This window comes from Globicephala melas, chromosome 5 (genome assembly GCF_963455315.2).
Source record: "Globicephala melas chromosome 5, mGloMel1.2, whole genome shotgun sequence".
In the NCBI taxonomy this organism is placed as follows: domain Eukaryota; kingdom Metazoa; phylum Chordata; class Mammalia; order Artiodactyla; family Delphinidae; genus Globicephala; species Globicephala melas.
The window spans coordinates 63,590,947-63,608,267 of NC_083318.1; the positions used below are offsets into that span (position 1 = coordinate 63,590,947).

The 17,321-nt window shown below is 39.8% G+C and overlaps 1 protein-coding gene across 3 annotated transcripts in view; it reads right to left on the bottom strand.

Moving 5' to 3' along the window:
- Window positions 1-318: 318 nt before the first annotated feature.
- RFC1 (replication factor C subunit 1) overlaps window positions 319-17,321 on the bottom strand; it is an 80,427-nt gene continuing 63,424 nt past the window's right edge. The window contains exons 18-25 of one of the 3 annotated variants that reach the window (XM_030881066.3): window positions 9,957-10,052; window positions 9,736-9,834; window positions 8,387-8,541; window positions 8,170-8,287; window positions 5,657-5,802; window positions 4,116-4,329; window positions 2,836-3,027; window positions 319-1,814 (exon numbers count right to left, since the gene is read on the bottom strand). In XM_030881066.3, coding sequence (XP_030736926.1) covers window positions 1,737-1,814; window positions 2,836-3,027; window positions 4,116-4,329; window positions 5,657-5,802; window positions 8,170-8,287; window positions 8,387-8,541; window positions 9,736-9,834; window positions 9,957-10,052 — 1,098 coding nt within the window. In that variant the 3' untranslated portion in view covers window positions 319-1,736. The remainder of the gene's footprint in view (window positions 1,815-2,835; window positions 3,028-4,115; window positions 4,330-5,656; window positions 5,803-8,169; window positions 8,288-8,386; window positions 8,542-9,735; window positions 9,835-9,956; window positions 10,053-17,321) is intronic. The other 2 variants (XM_030881061.3, XM_030881062.3) reach the window with 2 other exon arrangements.

The following is a 17,321-nucleotide window of genomic DNA, read 5'->3' on the forward strand; positions in this document are numbered from 1 at the left end:
GGAAAAATATGCATAAGAAATTTATGCTCACCCCGCTGGTGAGGTGAGGCAGTCGTCAATCAAGAAAATCTTCACTGGGCTTCCCTGGTGGCGCAGTGGTTGAGAATCTGCCTGCTAATGCAGAGGACACAGGTTCGAGCCCTGGTCTGCGAGGATCCCATATGCCGCGGAGCATCTGGGCCCGTGAGCCACAACTACTGAGCCTGCGCGTCTGGAACGTGTGCTCCGCAACAAGAAAGGCCGCGATAGTGAGAGGCCTGCGCACTGCGATGAAGAGTGGCCGCCGCTCGCCACAACTAGAGAAAACCCTTGCACAGAAACGAAGACCCAACACAGCAAAAATTAATTAATTAATTAAAAAGAAAATCTTCACTGAAGCAGAAGTTTCAAGCAGGGCTTTTAACAAAGAGAGGGACGTGGTTTAGTAGGCAAAGGCTTAAGGCAACATTTTATTCCCATAATGAACTTAATCTACATGAAAGACATTTTTCACACTGGTAAATACATTTTAAATGTCTCAAGAACTTCATCTGGTGTCCCAAACAAGACTATCAGTTCCTTAAAGGCAGGGAACAGAATCCTGATTTTACATTCCTTTTAGCACATACCTTGCAGAAGTAGCACATACCCTTGAGCATTTACGAACAAGATTTTAAAAATTGCTAGACACCCAAATTCCAGACTAGTTCCACAGCCTCAGGCCCGTCAACAAGCAGTTACAGGTACAATCTAAAGTTCCAGTAGGGTTTGTGGAATCTGTCAGGACAGAACTGAATCCCTCAGGGACAAAGTAAACAAAAGCCAGTGTTCATTTAGTCCCAAACCAGAGTGAGGATAAGAGTTTGACCCAGCCTAGGCCCTACTGGTTTTAAACTAATGAGTTGAAACTCTGGAAGGCTAGGAATGTCTGACAATCTTTCTGCAGCCACAATACCCTCTAATAATAACAAAGAGCCCTCTCCACGAAATTCTATTCACAGCAGAGGTGTGGTTGACACTCATGGGGTAATGAAGTTGGGAATTAGAGTTCTGACTCTTCAACTGCCAAAGTTATGTTTCACAGAACAGGTCAGTAGGAATATAGTTAGCTTTTGTATCCAATCATTTGCAAATTAATAAGGAAATAATATACCAACATAGTATCCTACTGTACAAGATGACAATCTTAAGAATTTGTACATGTATCATGTGAAACATTTTTATTTCTAATTTCTATTTTGCAAGGTATTTGACAATGTACAAAGAATACCCAGTTCTAGGTGGTGACTGTTTTGTATTTTATTTACAAAATTTCTCCACATAATAGTAATAACTACCTACCTCTTTTTTTAAAAATCGGCATTGGTCGTATAATGGCCATTAGGATAAATTCTTAAGCCTACAAAAGCCGCCTTAGTACCTCTGTTCCCAGACATATTACTGTTAACTAAAAATCTGACTCCAAAGCCCACATGTAGTTTCTAATTCTGAATATACAGTCATTTTGAAGTACAATCTCATTAGATTGACAGGGGACAGTGGAGGACCCAAGCAGTCCTATCAACCTCTATAAGAGGTGTACATCAGCCTACTGTTTACATCCTTCTAGCTGTACCACCATTTATTTGTAATGGGACCATGAGGTTGCCCCATTACACTAAAACATGGTTCCTTTGGAAAAACAAGGCATTCTCTAAGACCAGCTAGACTGGTCAGCAGGTTGAGTAAAAAGTAGCGGTCAGCAGTGAAAAATGGTTTTATTTCTTTGAACTTTTTCCTTTTCCTTTTCTGGACTCTTTTTCTGATTTTGAAGTCTTTGAAGATTTTGTCTTTTTCTGTTGGGAGGGAAAGATGCACGAAATAGTTAGTAGCTGTGTTTATGAGTAAATGAAATAAGTTCATCTCTACAAGAAAGCAAATCTTTACCTGCAACTTAATAAGAAGAAAGGTTGCAAACACCTAGATCTTGAACTACAGCTACCCTCGATGAGCTTACTAATAACAACTGGCTAGCTGTAGCTTTGAACTACTGAAAAGCTATTTAGACTCTAGAACTAGGATATGTTCCCCAGAACACCGATATATTTAGGAAAGACAAAATAAGCAAGATATAATTTACACACATGGTAATGTTTTCATGAAGAATTTCCTTTTCTTTCAGTTTCAGATTAGAGATCCAAACACACTCAGTTTGAGCAGGGGAGGGAGTAGACTTCTTATGTCTACACAAGACTAGAAAGCCACACTGGAGAAGGCCACTACTCCCACCCCTGCACATACAAAACAGAATCAAGGAGCAAGAATGATAAACACACACACACTAAGGACAGAAGAGGATACAAACTAGATTCCTTTGCCTCAGCCAATGGTAAACGGGGCTGATACCATAAATAATTTTAATCTTTCCTAGCAAAAGATGAGGATGTTTTGCTCTGGGAAACTTCTATGGGCAGTTCAAGAGCTATAGCAAAAAATAAATAACAGAAAGGAGAAATGGTTTCATTAAAAATGCTTTTCTTGATTATGCTATGAAAATATGTCTGTGGGTAAAGCACACACCAATGGCAAATTAAAAAAAATAGTCCTTTTTCCAACACAGCATATGACCATCAATATGATGGCCTATTTTTTTGCTGTCTTGGCTCTTCCACTGTTATAAGAAGTTGACTGTTTATAAAAATGAAATCTACACCTTCTTCACCCTCGGAACTGTGATGAACAAAACAGAAAGTATTTTCAGCTTCCTCTGTTACTTGCTAAACAGGCTCTGAATAATTTCAAAAGGCAAGTTATACACAAGATAAGCTATTTTGAGGGAGTATCATAGCTTCTCCTATTTGCAGATGAAAATACTACCTTGATCATAGCATCAGTTTCCAAAGTGTCCTGGTCTTTCTCATCAGATTGAGAGTCATCTTCATTTAACTCTTCATTGTATTCAGCATCCAGCGCTGGGCCTGTGCTGTGTCTGTGTGTCTTTACTGCCTGGAGTGAATACGGAATAAGGTGGACTTCCTTATTGTAAGCTCTTGTGAAGGCTGCTTTCACCTACACAAAAGGAATAGAGGGAGGTTTTTAAAACTCTAACTGCCAAACAACCCCTTTAAACTCTGTAGGCCTAGAGGCTCTGAGAGACCCTAGGAGCCCCTTGAAATTGTTTGTAAAATATGTATGCATGTACATGTAAGTATATCTATATGCATTTTCCTATGGAGAAGTTCCATATTTTTCATGACATTCTTAATAGAGCCATGACTCAAAAAATAAGAATCAGTATTTGGGAACATTAGGCAGGTTTTTAAAAGTCACTTTAAGTCATCAATTTTTTTCTATTCAGTGTTCTCTGCAGTTCTACAAAGTGACAAGCAAAGTTAGTCAGTGAACCAATAAATCAAAAAAGGCTTACAATAAAGTACAAGTTGTCCTTTAATTACCATAAAATAGTAACTTGAAGAGCTTAACCTCAAGCTTCTAAACCTAACTGTAGAATTAGTCCACAAATTCTAACAACGAATGTCTCTTGTGAGAATTTACCTATAGTCATACTCGTAGTCAGGTCAAAATTCTAGAGAAGACAAGCCACAGAGAACATGTCTTCTAGAACAGCACCAAGTAAACAAGCACAAGGGTGACATATTAGATACCACAAACTCATGTTACGTCACTTTACTTTTTTCATGGTCACTATATAAAGTAGGGGATACATCATTACATAATAGATTGTCCAACTGTAATAAATACACTAAAACACAGATTAGGCAGACTAAGAAAAAGTCTAAAAATGCTCAGCCAGTAAACACTTCTTTTCATCATGCATTCCCACCACCTCACTTTTACTTCCCCAGGCTCATCTGCCTATCCTTGTAAGGAATACATCTACATTTGCTCCTCAGATTTCACACCTTGCTTTTCCATGCAGGATAAGGCAAAGATAAAACTATAAATTATAAAAGTCAAATCCCAAAGTCTACTCTTAATATTGTACTCAAATAGTATCTTTGGAAAGCACAGACCATAAGTAAAAAGCATTTAAGAAAAGAAATTAAACTTTTAAAAACATCTAAAACATCTCTGAAGTACTCCTAGTAACACGGTAATTACAAAATGATGGAGAACCAGTGGGGTACACAATTTACCTTGGGATCCAGCTTGGAGAAGGGACTAGGTCTGTCTCCCCAGCTGCTAATTTCCATGATATTCTCAAAGTCTTCTTTCATCAAATAATACGCGTCCATAAGAGCAACAACATCCTGTACTCCTTCTATCCCTTGTGAGGTCAAGGGCTGTACAAGTGCATCCCTTATATGGGACAGATAATCCACGTTTACAGTCCTTTTGCTGGAGTAAGTTCTTAAACCAAAACAAAAGATACACTGTAATCGACGGCAAACTACCACCAACTCATAGTCCACTTTTAATAATGTTAATGTATCTACACAATGTATCTACACAAATATAGTGGAAACATCAAAGAGGCACACCCCAGGGCAAAGTGATACATCACCTTGAAAAAGTGGTGGGCAGGGAATAGGAAAGGAGCTGAAAGACAGGCCTTCAGCTTGAGCTATGAGAAGAGCAGGGGAGAAGAGCCCTTTCAAGCTTCTAGAGGCCACCTGTATCTCTTGGCTCGTGGTCCCTTTCTCCATGTTCAAAGCCAGCAGTGGGAGCGCAACATCTTCACATCTCTCTGACTGATGCTGCTGCCTACCTCCACCACTCCTTTTTTTTTTTTTTTTTTGTAAAAACACTTATGATTACATTGGGCCCATCAGATAATCCAGGGAAATCTTCCCATCTCAAGATGGGAATAAATTTGTGTTGTTTTAAGCCAGTAAGTTTTGGTAATTTGCTATAGCAGCAATAGAAAACTAACATGGGGTGGCAAAAAAATGACCCACACCATAAACTACGAAGAGGGATCATAGTAGGAAGCAGAATTCTACAGGAACAGAAGAAAGGAACATCTCAGTTCAGTTTTAAACAAAAGTTATGGTTAGACTAATATTAATATTCTTTCCAGGGACTAGAAAGGAAAATAAGATTGCTTAAGTAGTTCTTCATGGTTAAAAATGAATCCCTAAAGTTCACTTAATATTTGTATGCAAGCACATTTCTAAGTTTCTAAACTGTAAAAAAATTTAACCAAATTAAGAATTTTTGAACGTCCTTAAACTTCTCCAAGGACATTGGTTTTCAATCATCTGAGTATCCACCTTCTGTAATACGCTAAACTGTATCCCCCTGTCCCAAATGACTAGGTCAGTTTACTATTAGGATAGGAGGCAAAAACTAGTTCATGTATTTAAATAGTTCCCTTTTTCCTATTAATTTATTTGGAGGCCAATATATTATGTATGCCTACTAATAATAGGCACAGTCACAATAACAATAAATAATAGCACTACCTCAGATTTATATAGCTTTAAAACTTATCTTAACATTATGGCACATCTACCATCTGGTTTTATTCTCCAAAGTATCCTTTTAAGTAATAAAACGAGTGTCATACCAGTTACAGATAATAAAACTCAGGGCCGTGAACTTATCCATGTTCACTTATCTAGTTAGTAATGAAATCAAAACTAAAACACAAATCTTTGTGACTCATGCTATCCTTATTAAAGGCTAGATATACTACCCTGATAAAATGCCACACATAGAGTAATACCCCGCTTACCTGAGACTCATATGCAATGCTAGGTCCTGAACAATACGATCGTGTTTGCCCATAGATGAGTGCTTCCCCAACCAACTTGGGAAGGTAGGAAACTGGGTCATGTACCCCCTCATTAACTCTCCAGGAAGAACACTGGCATAAATGGCCTGAAAAAATTAATTGCAGTCCACAAGTTAAATTCAGTACTGAGTTAAGTTGCTTCTTTAGCAGCTGTTGGCTTCCAAGCAGTCTCCGGAAAATGCAGTAACATTGCTCCCGGTACCTAATTCCAAGATAGGCCCCTTCCCTCTCTCCCTCATCTGTTGGTATGGGAAACTTCAACTTGAGAAAACAATTAATTGCAGTAAATGCCTTGGTCCAAAACATGTTATGGCCCTCACAGATCATCTAGCCAACACAGACTCCTCAGCCAACTGATCTCAACATACACCAGTTACCTCACAATGCCAGTGTTATACAAAAAAACTGTTTAAGAGGAATATGATTGTCTTCAACATAAGATATCAATAAACCAGGTGGATCAAAGCATGGAAAATCTAATAATTAGAGAATTAAGTAAACTGACACTTGAGAAAAGTTTTTTTTAAAGGTATCCTTGGATATCATCTATATCCAGGGTTTTTACCTTTTTTTATATATAAATTTATTTATTTCTGGCTGTGTTAGGTCTTCGTTGTGGGCTTTCTCTAGTTGCGGTAAGTGTGGGCTACTCTGCAGTGCACGGGCTTCTCATTGCGGCAGCTTCTCTTGTTGTGGAGCATGGGCTCTAGGTGTGCAGGCTTCAGTAGTTGTGGCATGCAGGCTCAGTAATTGTGGCTCATGGGCTCTAGAGCACAGGCTCAGTAGTTGTGGTGAACAGGCTTAGGTGCTCCGTGGCATGTGGTATCTTCCCAGACCAGGGCTCGAACCCGTGTCCCCTGCATTGGCAGGAGGATTCTTAACCACTGCTCCACCAAAGAAGTCCCAGGTTGGAATTATACATAGGTTGGAATTATACATAGATCTTGTGTCCTGCTTTGTTCTAATAATATTCTCTCATAAGTATTTTTTATATTAGATGTTTTTTAAAGGTTGGAATTATACATAGATCTTGTGTCCTGCTTTGTTCTAATAATATTCTCTCATAAGTATTTTTTATATTAGATCATCTTTACAAGTAATTTTAAAGGCTGCATAATGTTCCATCAAGAGGATCTACCATAATTAATCAGACTCCTATTGCTGAACATGGAGATTTTCTCCCATTTCTTGCTATCAAAATTAATGCTTTAGGGCAGGGGTCCCCAATCCCCGAGCCACACACCGGTATCGGTAGGAACCGGGCTGCACAGCAGGAGGTGAGCGGCGGGCAAGCGAGCGAAGCTTCATCTGTATTTACAGCCACTCCCCATCGCTCGCATTACTGCCTGAGCTCCACCTCCTGTCAGATCAGTGGTGGCTCATAGGAGCGTGAACCCTACTGTGAACTGTGCACGTGAGGGATCTAGGTTACGCGCTCCTTATGAGAATCTAATGCCTGATGATCTGAGGTGGAGCTGAGGCGGTCCCATCACCCCCAGATGGGACTGTCTAGTTGCAGGAAAACAAGCTCAGGGCTCCCACTGATTCTGCATTATGGTGAGTTGTATAATTATTCCATTATATTTTACAATGTAACAATAATAGAAATAAAGTGCACAATAAATGTAATGTGCTTGAATCATCCCAAAACCATCCCCCCGCTACCATCCGTGGAAAAACTGTCTTCCATGAAACTGGTCCCTGGTGCCAAAAAGGTTGGGGACCCCTGCTTTAGGAAGTAGTTTTGCACATTAAGCTGTTCCTGTGTTTAACATTATTTCTTCAGGATAAATTCTCATAGGTATAATTATTAGGTACAAAAAAAAAAATGAACACTTTTAAAACATAACAGAAAGGAATCTTTAAAAGAAGAGTAGACCTCCAGAAGCCCCTTGCTTGTTAGGTCAATATTACATAAATATGCAAAACTCAAGAATAAATAACCAGTCTTAATTATGAAAGTTTGCAAAACTCTGTTTTGAGTAAAAGATACCAACCTAAATAAAGTACCCAATACAAAGCTGCCTCTGTATCAAGGAAGAATAAAGAAAATCAAATTCATATATCCGAAAAATGGCTGTGAACCTGCCCTGGTTGCATTTCTTCAGGGATGAGCTACTTAGTAACAATCTGAGAGAGCCAAGAATGACAAAAAAGAAATGGATTCTTAAGGTAAAAGAGAGCAAATGAAACTTCTGACTTACATCTTAGTTATGACCAAAATCTGACATTCCTAGTTCCATGTGTCCATTTACATTAAAAACATTGAAAAATAAGAGTAGATTAAGAAATAGATAATAGTGACCACAAGGTACTTTAATCTATAACAGATTATATTTTTTGCCATTAAGAGACGTAATGTTTATCTGGTATTTCAAATAATTACAGGAGCTAAAAGCTATTTTGTTCTAACTAAAGCAGGGTCTGCGCTTTAAGGAAAGCCCTATGCTTACCTGTGTGGGCAGAAGACTCCAGTTTTGCTTATTCCGGATCTGACGGTCCACTAGGTCACCATCAGATATGCTGTCTGCTGCTCTGCTTAAAAGCATCAAGTGCTTTTTCATGTCACCCCTGCAGGAATAAACCAGTCCGAATTACACCACTGTCCACACTCCACACCCCTCCCTCCCAGGTATCTGGCCCTACCCCTCATTAGCTCTGAACACTCACCCTGCGGCTACAGGCTTCACATGTATGTAGTTCTCCTGGACAAAGAGGGGTGCTATTGAATAATCATGAAAAAAGAGATCTAATTTGTCCACAAGTGACATATGAGCAGTCTCCTCTCCAGTTACAAACACTTTCCGGGCAACGTCAAATGGGCCCTAAAAAGAGAGAGGGACATACCTAGTAGAATGACCAATAACCAAAACACTGACAACACCAAATGCTAGCTAAGATGTGGATAAACAGAAACTCTCTTTCACTGCTGGTAGGAGTGCAAGATGGTACAGTCACTTTGGAAGACAGATCGGTAGTTTCTTACAAAACTAAATATATTCTTAACATACCATCCAGCAACTCCGCTCCTTGGTATTTACCCAAGTGAACTGAAAACATATCCACATAAAAAGAAATGACTTACAAAGCCATGAAAAGATATGGGGAAACCTTAAACGTATATTACTAAGTGAAAGAAGTCAATCTGAAAAGATGACATACTATACGACTCCAACTATATGACATTCTGAAAAAGGTGAAACTATGGAGACAGTAAAAAGATTAGTGGTTACCAGGGGCTGGGGGAAGGGAGGGATGAACAGGCAAAGCAAAGAGCATTTTTGGGGCAGTGAAAGTATTCTGTATGATACTACAATGGTGGATAAAGGCCACTACATATTTATCAAAACCCACAGAATGTACACCACCAAGAGCAAACCCTGATGTTAAACTATGGACTGTGGGTGATAATGGTGTGTCAGCGTAGGTCATCAATTGTAACAAATGTGCCGCTCTGGTGGTGGGTGTTGACAGTGGGGGACATTATACAGGGGGACATGCAGGCAATCTCGATTTTGCTGTGAACCTAAAATGGCTCTGAAAATGTTTACTGATTTTTTAAAAAGAGGAAGGGAGGGGAAAAATACTGTTTAGTCATTGCTCTAACTGTAATAATAAATTCTGACTGGTGACTAGGTGAAACAACACAGAGACAATTGATACAGACCTGTAGTTTCAGAGAGGTCATTTAAACTATAAGCCAACTGAAACAAGATTATTCTGAACAGTTCCAAAACCATTCAAAACATGAAATCCATATATAAGGGACTCTAGAAAGGCCATTTCATAACTACTGAGGCATAAAACTTCCCTTTCTCAAAATTTACAATTACATTGACAGTCCAGTAAGGAAAAATTCATTTGAATTAGAAACACTTTTAGCAGCTGTCTATATCTCTTACTATAAATATCCATAGGTTCCACAGGTGGCTCAAGGAACTATAATAACTATTTCAATTAAATTAATACTAACAGGAAAAGAAGTGCTTTGGCACTTAAGAAGTGGAAATTTATTTTACCAATTTGATATCCTTTTTGGCTCTAAGAGAATCAGCCTTAGCCTGGTCATAGGTTAGTGCTTTACTTCGTGCACACCACATACTCAGATTGTGTAAAACCTGAAAGAATCACAAGTAAGACACTGTTAAGACAGGAAAATACTGCCACTCCCCATCCCCAAAACACTGAAGGCATCCATTCAAAATCATCATCAATGTTATACAATATATATCTCATTTACCTGTCTGATATCTTGATTGGCTCCCAAAATTATTTCATTCATAGCTGGAGGGGGGATCTTTAAACCCTCTTTAAATGCAATAGACATCATAGCACCCTGAAATTGACAAAGGGGAATGAATCTTCACTCATTTTTTTTAATTCATATAATCAGATTTTTAAAAAATATTTATCAGGTACTTTTAAAAACTGACCCAGAAAACACGGAAAAAATAAAATGACACTTTCCCAAAGGATATTATAAGTTTCAGTCTCCAGGCTTTGAAGACTGGAGATCTTATGGGGCATTTTTCTACAAAGCTTTCATCTGAAAAGATTTCCGCTTTATGATGAGGTTCTGCTGACACTTCCAATCTTCTAGGAGCTTGTAAAATTGTGGAACTGAAGAGCCGTTGTGGATCTTGGATATTACCTTTCCCAAACCTCATATATCCCAGAAATCATATTTTCACTCACAGAAAGATAGACAAGATGAAAAGGCAGAGGGCTATATACCAAATGAAGGAACAAGATAAAACCCCAGAAAAACAACTAAATGAAGTGGACATAGGCAACCTTCCAGAAAAAGAATTCAGAATAATGATAGTTAAGATGATCCAGGACCCTGGGAAAAGAACAGAGGCAAAGATCGAGAAGATGCAAGAAATGTTTAGCAAAGATCTAGAAGAATTAAAGAACAAACAAACAGAGGTGAACAATACAGTAACTGAAATGAAAACTACACTAGAGGGCTTCCCTGGTGGCGCACTGGTTGAGAGTCCACCTGCCGACGCAGGAGACGCGGGTTCGTGCCCCAGTCTGGGAAGATCCCACATGCCGCGGAGCGGCTGGGCCCGTAAGCCATGGCCACTGAGCCTGCGCGTCTGGAGCCTGTGCTCCGCAATGGGAAAGGCCACAACAGTGAGAGGCCCGCGTACCGCAAAAAAACAAAAACCTACACTAGAAGGAATCAATAGCAGAATAACTGAGGCAGAAGAACGGATAAGTGACCTGGAAGACAGAATGGTGGAATTAACTGCTGTGCAACAAAATAAAGACAAAAGAATGAAAAGAAATGAAGACAGCCTAAGAGACCCCTGGGACATTAAATGCAACAACATTCGCATTATATGGGTCCCAGAAGGAGAAGAGAGACAGAAAGGACCAGAGAAAATATTTGAAGAGATTATAGTAGAAAACTTCCCTAACATGGAAAAGGAAATAGCCACCCAAGTCCAGGAAGCACAGCAAATACCATACGGGATAAACCCAAAGAAAAACATGCCAAGACACATAGTAATCAAACTGGCAAAAATTAAAGACAAAGAAAAATTATTGAAAGCAGCGAGGGGAAAACGACAAATAACATACAAGGGAACTCCCATAAGGTTAACAGCTGATTTCTCAGCAGAAACTCTACAAGCCAGAAGGGAGTGGCATGATATCCTTAAAGTGATAAAAGGGAAGAAACTACAACCAAGATTACTCTACCCAGCAAGGATCTCATTCAGATGGAGAAATCAAAAGCTTTACAGACAAGCAAAAGCTAAGAGAATTCAGCACCACCAAACCAGCTCTGCAACAAATGCTAAAGGAACTTCTCTAAGTGGGAAACACAAGAGAAGAAAAGGACCTACAAAGACAAACCCAAAACAATTAAGAAAATGGTAATAGGAACATACATGTTGATAATTACCTTAAACGTGAATGGATTAAATGCTCCAACCAAAAGACACATGCTCGCTGAATGGATACAAAAACAAGACCCATATACATGCTGTCTACAAGAGACCCACTTCAGACCTAGGGACACATTCAGACTGAAAGTGAGGGGATGGAAAAAGATAGTCCATGCAAATGAAAATCAAAAGAAAGCTGGAGTAGCAATACTCATAATCAGATAACATAGACTGTAAAATAAAGAACATGACAAGAAACAAATAAGGACACTACATAATGATCAAGGGATCAATCCAAGAAGAAGATATAAAAATTATAAATATATAAGCAACCAACATAGGAGCACGTCAATACATAAGGCAACTGCTAAGAGCTATAAAAGAGGAAATTGACAGTAACACAATAATACTGGGGGACTTTAACACCTCACTTACACCAATGGACAGATCATCCAAAATGAAAATAAATAAGGAAACAGAAGCTTTAAAAGACACAATAGACCAGATAGATTTAATTGATATTTATAGGACATTCCATCCAAAAACAGAAGACTACACTTTCTTCTCATGCATGGAACATTCTCCAGGCTAGCTGACATCTTGGGTCACAAATCAAGCCTCAGTAAATTTAAGAAAATTGAAATCATATCAAGCATCTTTTCTGACCATAACGCTATGAGATTAATAACCAAGAGATCACTGAAGAAAACAAAGAGGAAATCAAAAAATACCAACAGACAAATGACAATGAAAACACGACGATCCAAAACCTATGGGATGCAGCAAAAGCAGTTTTAAGAGGGAAGTTTATAACCATACAAGCCTACCTCAAGAAACAAGAAAAATCTCAAATAAACAATCTAACCTTACACCTCAAGGAACTAGAGAAAGAAGAACAAACGAAACCCAAAGTTACCAGAAGGAAAGAAATCATAAAGATCAGAGCAGAAATAAATGAAACAGTAACAAGGAAAACAATAGCAAAGATCAATAAAACTAAAAGCTGGTTCTTTGAGAAGATAAACAAAATTGATAAACCATTAGCCAGACTCATCAAGAAAAAGAGGGAGAGGACTCAAATCAACAAAATTAGAAATGGACGAGGGGAAGACGGCGGAAGAGTAAGACGCACAGATCACCTTCCTCCCCACAGATACACCAGAAATACATCTACACGTGGAACAACGCCTACAGAACACCTACTGAACGCTGGCAGAAGACCTCAGACCTCCCAAAAGGCAAGAAACTCCCCACGTACCTGGGTAGGGCAAAAGAAAAAAGAATAAACAGAGACAAAAGAATAGGGACGGGACCTGCACCAGTGGGAGGGAGCTGTGAAGGAGAAAAGGTTACCACACACTAGGAAGCCCCTTCGCGGGCGGAGACTGCAGGTGGCAGAGGGGGGGAGCTTCGGAGCCACGGAGGAGAGCACAGCCACAGGGGTGCGGAGGGCAAAGCGGGGAGATTCCCGCACAGAGGATCGGTGCCGACCGGCACTCACCAGCTCGAGAGGCTTGTCTGCTCACCCGCCGGGGCAGGCGGGGCTGGGAGCTGAGGCTCCGGCTTCGGTCGGAGCGCAGAGAGAGGACTGGGGCTGGCGGCGTGAACACAGCCTGCAGGAGGTTAGTGCACCACGGCTAGCCGGGAGGGAGTCCAGGGAAAAGGCTGGACCTGCCGAAGAGGCAAGAGACTTTTTCTTCCCTCTGTGTTTCCTGGTGCGCAAGGAGAGGGGATTAAGAGCGCTGAGCGCTGCTTAAAGGAGCTCCAGAGAAGGGCGTGAGCCGCGGCTAACAGCGCGGACCCCAGAGATGGGCATGAGACGCTAAGGCTGCTACTGCCGCCACCAAGAAGCCTGTGTGCGAGCACAGGTCACTCTCCACACCTCCCTTCCAGGGAGCCTGTGCAGCCCACCACTGCCAGGGTCCCGGGATCCAGGCACAACTTCCCCGGGAGAACGCAGGGCGCGCCTCAGGCTGGTGCAACGTCCTGCTGGCCTCTGCTGACGCAGTCGTGCCCCACATCCGCACCCCTCCCTCCCCCCGGACTGAGTGAGCCAGAGCCCCCGAAGCAGCTGCTCTTTAACCCAGTCCTGTCTGAGCAAAGAACAGACGCCCTCCAGCGACCTACACGCAGAGGCAGGGCCAAATCCAAAGCTGAGCCCCTGGGAGCTGTGAGAACAAAGAAGAGAAAGGGAAATCTCTCCCAGCAGCCTCAGGAGCAGCGGATTAAAGCTCCACAATCAACTTGATGTACCCTGCATCTGTGGAATACATGAATAGAAAACGAATCATCCCAAATTGAGGAGGTGGACTTTGAGGGCAAGGTTTATGATTTTTTCCCCTTTTCTTCTTTTTGTGAGTGTGTATGTGTATGCTCTGTGTGAGATTTTGTCCGTCTAGCTTTGCTTCCATCATTTGTCCTAGGGTTCTATCCGTCCAGGTTTTGTTGTTGTTTTTTTTCTTAATATTTTTTATTTTAATAACTTTATTTTATTTTACTTTATCTTCTTTCTTTCCTTCCTTCCCTCCTTTAGACAACGAATCATCCCAAATTGAGAAGGCTGACTTTGAGAGCAAGATTTATTAATTTTTCCCCTTTTCCTCTTTTTGTGAGTGTGTATGTGTATGCTTCTGTGTGAGATTTTTGTCTGTATAGCTTTGCTTCCACCATTTGTCCTACGGTTCTATCCATCCAGTTTTTTTTTTTAATTTTTTTCTTAATAATTATTTTTTTAATAACTTTATTATATTTTATCTTACCTTATTTTATTTTACCTTACCTTCTTTCTTTCTTTTTTTTTTGCTTCCTTCCTTCCACCCTCCCTCCCTTTCTTTCCTTCTTTCTTTCTCTTTCTTTCTTTCTTTTCCTTTCTTTCTTTCTCTCTTTGTTTTTGTATCTTTCTTTCTACTTTTCCTCCCTTTTATTCTAGGCCGTGTTGATGAAAGGCTCTTGGTGCTGCAGCCAGGAGTCAGTGCTGTGCCTCTGAGGTGGGAGAGCCAACTTCAGGACACTGGTCCACAAGAGACCTCCCAGCTCCACATAATATCAAACGGCAAAAATCTCCCAGAGATCTCCATCTCAACACCAGCACCCAGCTTCACTCAATGACCAGCAAGCTACAATGCTGGACACCCTATGCCAAACAACTAGCAAGACAGGAACACAACCCCACCCATTAGCAGAGAGGCTGCCTAAAATCATAATAAGTCCACAGACACCCCAAAACACACCACCAGACGTGGACCTGCCCACCAGAAAGACAAGATCCAGCCTCATCCACCAGAACACAGGCACTAGTCCCCTCCACCAGGAAGCCTACACAACCCACTGAACCAACCTTAGCCACTGGGGACAGACACCAAAAACAACAGGAACTACAAACCTTCAGTCTGCAAAAAGGAGACCCCAAACACAGTAAGATAAGCAAAATGAAAAGACAGAAAAACACACAGCAGATGAAGGAGCAAGATAAAAACCCACCAGACCTAACAAATGAAGAGGAAATAGGCAGTCTACCTGAAAAAGAATTCAGAATAATGATAGTAAAGATGATCCAAAATCTTGGAAATAGAATAGACAAAATGCAAGAAACATTTAACAAGCAACTATATACCAATAAAATGGACAACCTGGAAGAAATGGACAAATTCTTAGAAAAGCACAGCCTTTTGAGACGGAACCAGGAAGAAATAGAAAATATGAACAGACCAATCACAAGTAATGAAATTGAAACTGTGATTAAAAATCTTCCGACAAACAGAAGTCCAGGACCAGATGGCTTCACAGGTGAATTCTATCAAACATTTAGAGAAGAGCTAACACCCATCCTTCTTAAACTCTTCCAAAAAACTGCAGATGAAGGAACACTCCCAAACTCATTCTATGAGGCCACCATCACCCTGATAACAAAACCAGACAAAGATACTACAAAAAAAGAAAATTACAGACCAATATCACTAGTGAATATAGATGCAAAAATGCTCAACAAAATACTAGCAAACAGAATACAACAACACATTAAAAGGATCATACACCATGATCAAGTGGGATTTATCCCAGGGATGCAAGCATTCTTCAATATACACAAATCAATCAGTGTGATACACCATATTAACCAACTGGAGAATAAAAACCATATGATCATCTCAATAGATGCAGAAAAAGCTTTTGACAAAATTCAACACCCATTTATGATAAAAACTCTCCAGAAAGTGGGCATAGAGGGAACCTACCTCAACATAATAAAGGCCATATACAACAAACCCACAGCAAACATTATTCTCAATGGTGAAAAACTGAAAGCATTTCCTCTAAGATCAGGAATGAGACAAGGATGTCCACTCTCACCACTACTATTCAACATAGTTTTGGAAGTCCTAGCCACGGCAATCAGAAAAGAAAAAGAAAAAAAAGGAATACACATTGGAAAAGAAGTAGTAAAACTGTCACTGTTTGCAGATGACATGATACTATACATAGAGAATCCTAAAAATGCCACCAGAAAATTACTAGAGCTAATCAATGAATTTGGTAAAGCTGCAGGATACAAAATTAATGCACAGAAATCTCTTGCATTCCTATACACTAATGATGAAAAATCTGAAAGAGAAATTATGGAAACACTCCCATTTACCACTGCAACAAAAAGAATAAAATACCTAGGAATAAACCTACCTAGGGAGACAAAAGACCTGTATGCAGAAAACTATAAGACACTGATGAAAGAAATTAAAGATGATACCAACAGATGGAAAGATATACCATGTTCTTGGATTGGAAGAATCAATATTGTGAAAATGACTATACTACCCAAAGCAATCTACAGATTCAATGCAATCCCTATCAAATTACCAAGGGCATTTTTTACGGAACTAGAACAAATCATCTTAAAATTTGTATAGAGAAACAAAAGACCCCAAATAGCCAAAGCAGTCTTGAGAGAAAAAAACGGAGCTGGAGGGATCAGACTCCCTGACTTCAGACTATACTACAAAGCTACAGTAATCACAACAATATGGCACTGGCACAAAAACAGAAACACAGATCAATGGAACAAGATAGAAAGCCCAGAGATAAACCCACGCACCTATGGTCAACTAATCTATGACAAAGGAGGCAAAGATATACAATGGAAAAAAGACAGTCTCTTCAATAAGTGGTGCTGGGAAAACTGGACAGCTACATGTAAAAGAATGAAATTAGAACACTCTCTAACACCATACACAAAAATAAACTCAAAATGGATTCGAGACCTAAATGTAAGACCAGACACTATAAAACTTTTAGAGGAAAACATAGGAAGAACACTCTCTAACATAAATCACAGCAAGATCTTTTTTGATCCACCTCCTAGAGTAATGGAAATAAAAACAAAAATAAACAAATGGGACCTAATGAAACTTAAAAGCGTTTGCACAGCAAAGGAAACCATAAACAAGACGAAGAGACAACCCTCAGAATGGGAGAAAATATTTGCAAATGAATCAACAGACAAAGGATTAATCTCCAAAATATATAAACAGCTCATGCAGCTCAATATTAAAGAAACAAACAACCCAATCCAAAAATGGGCAGAAGACCTAAAAAGACATTTCTCCAAAGAAGACATACAGATGGCCAAGAAGCACATGAAAAGCTGCTCAACATCACTAATTATTAGAGAAATGCAAATCAAAACTACAATGAGGTATTACCTCACAACAGTTAGA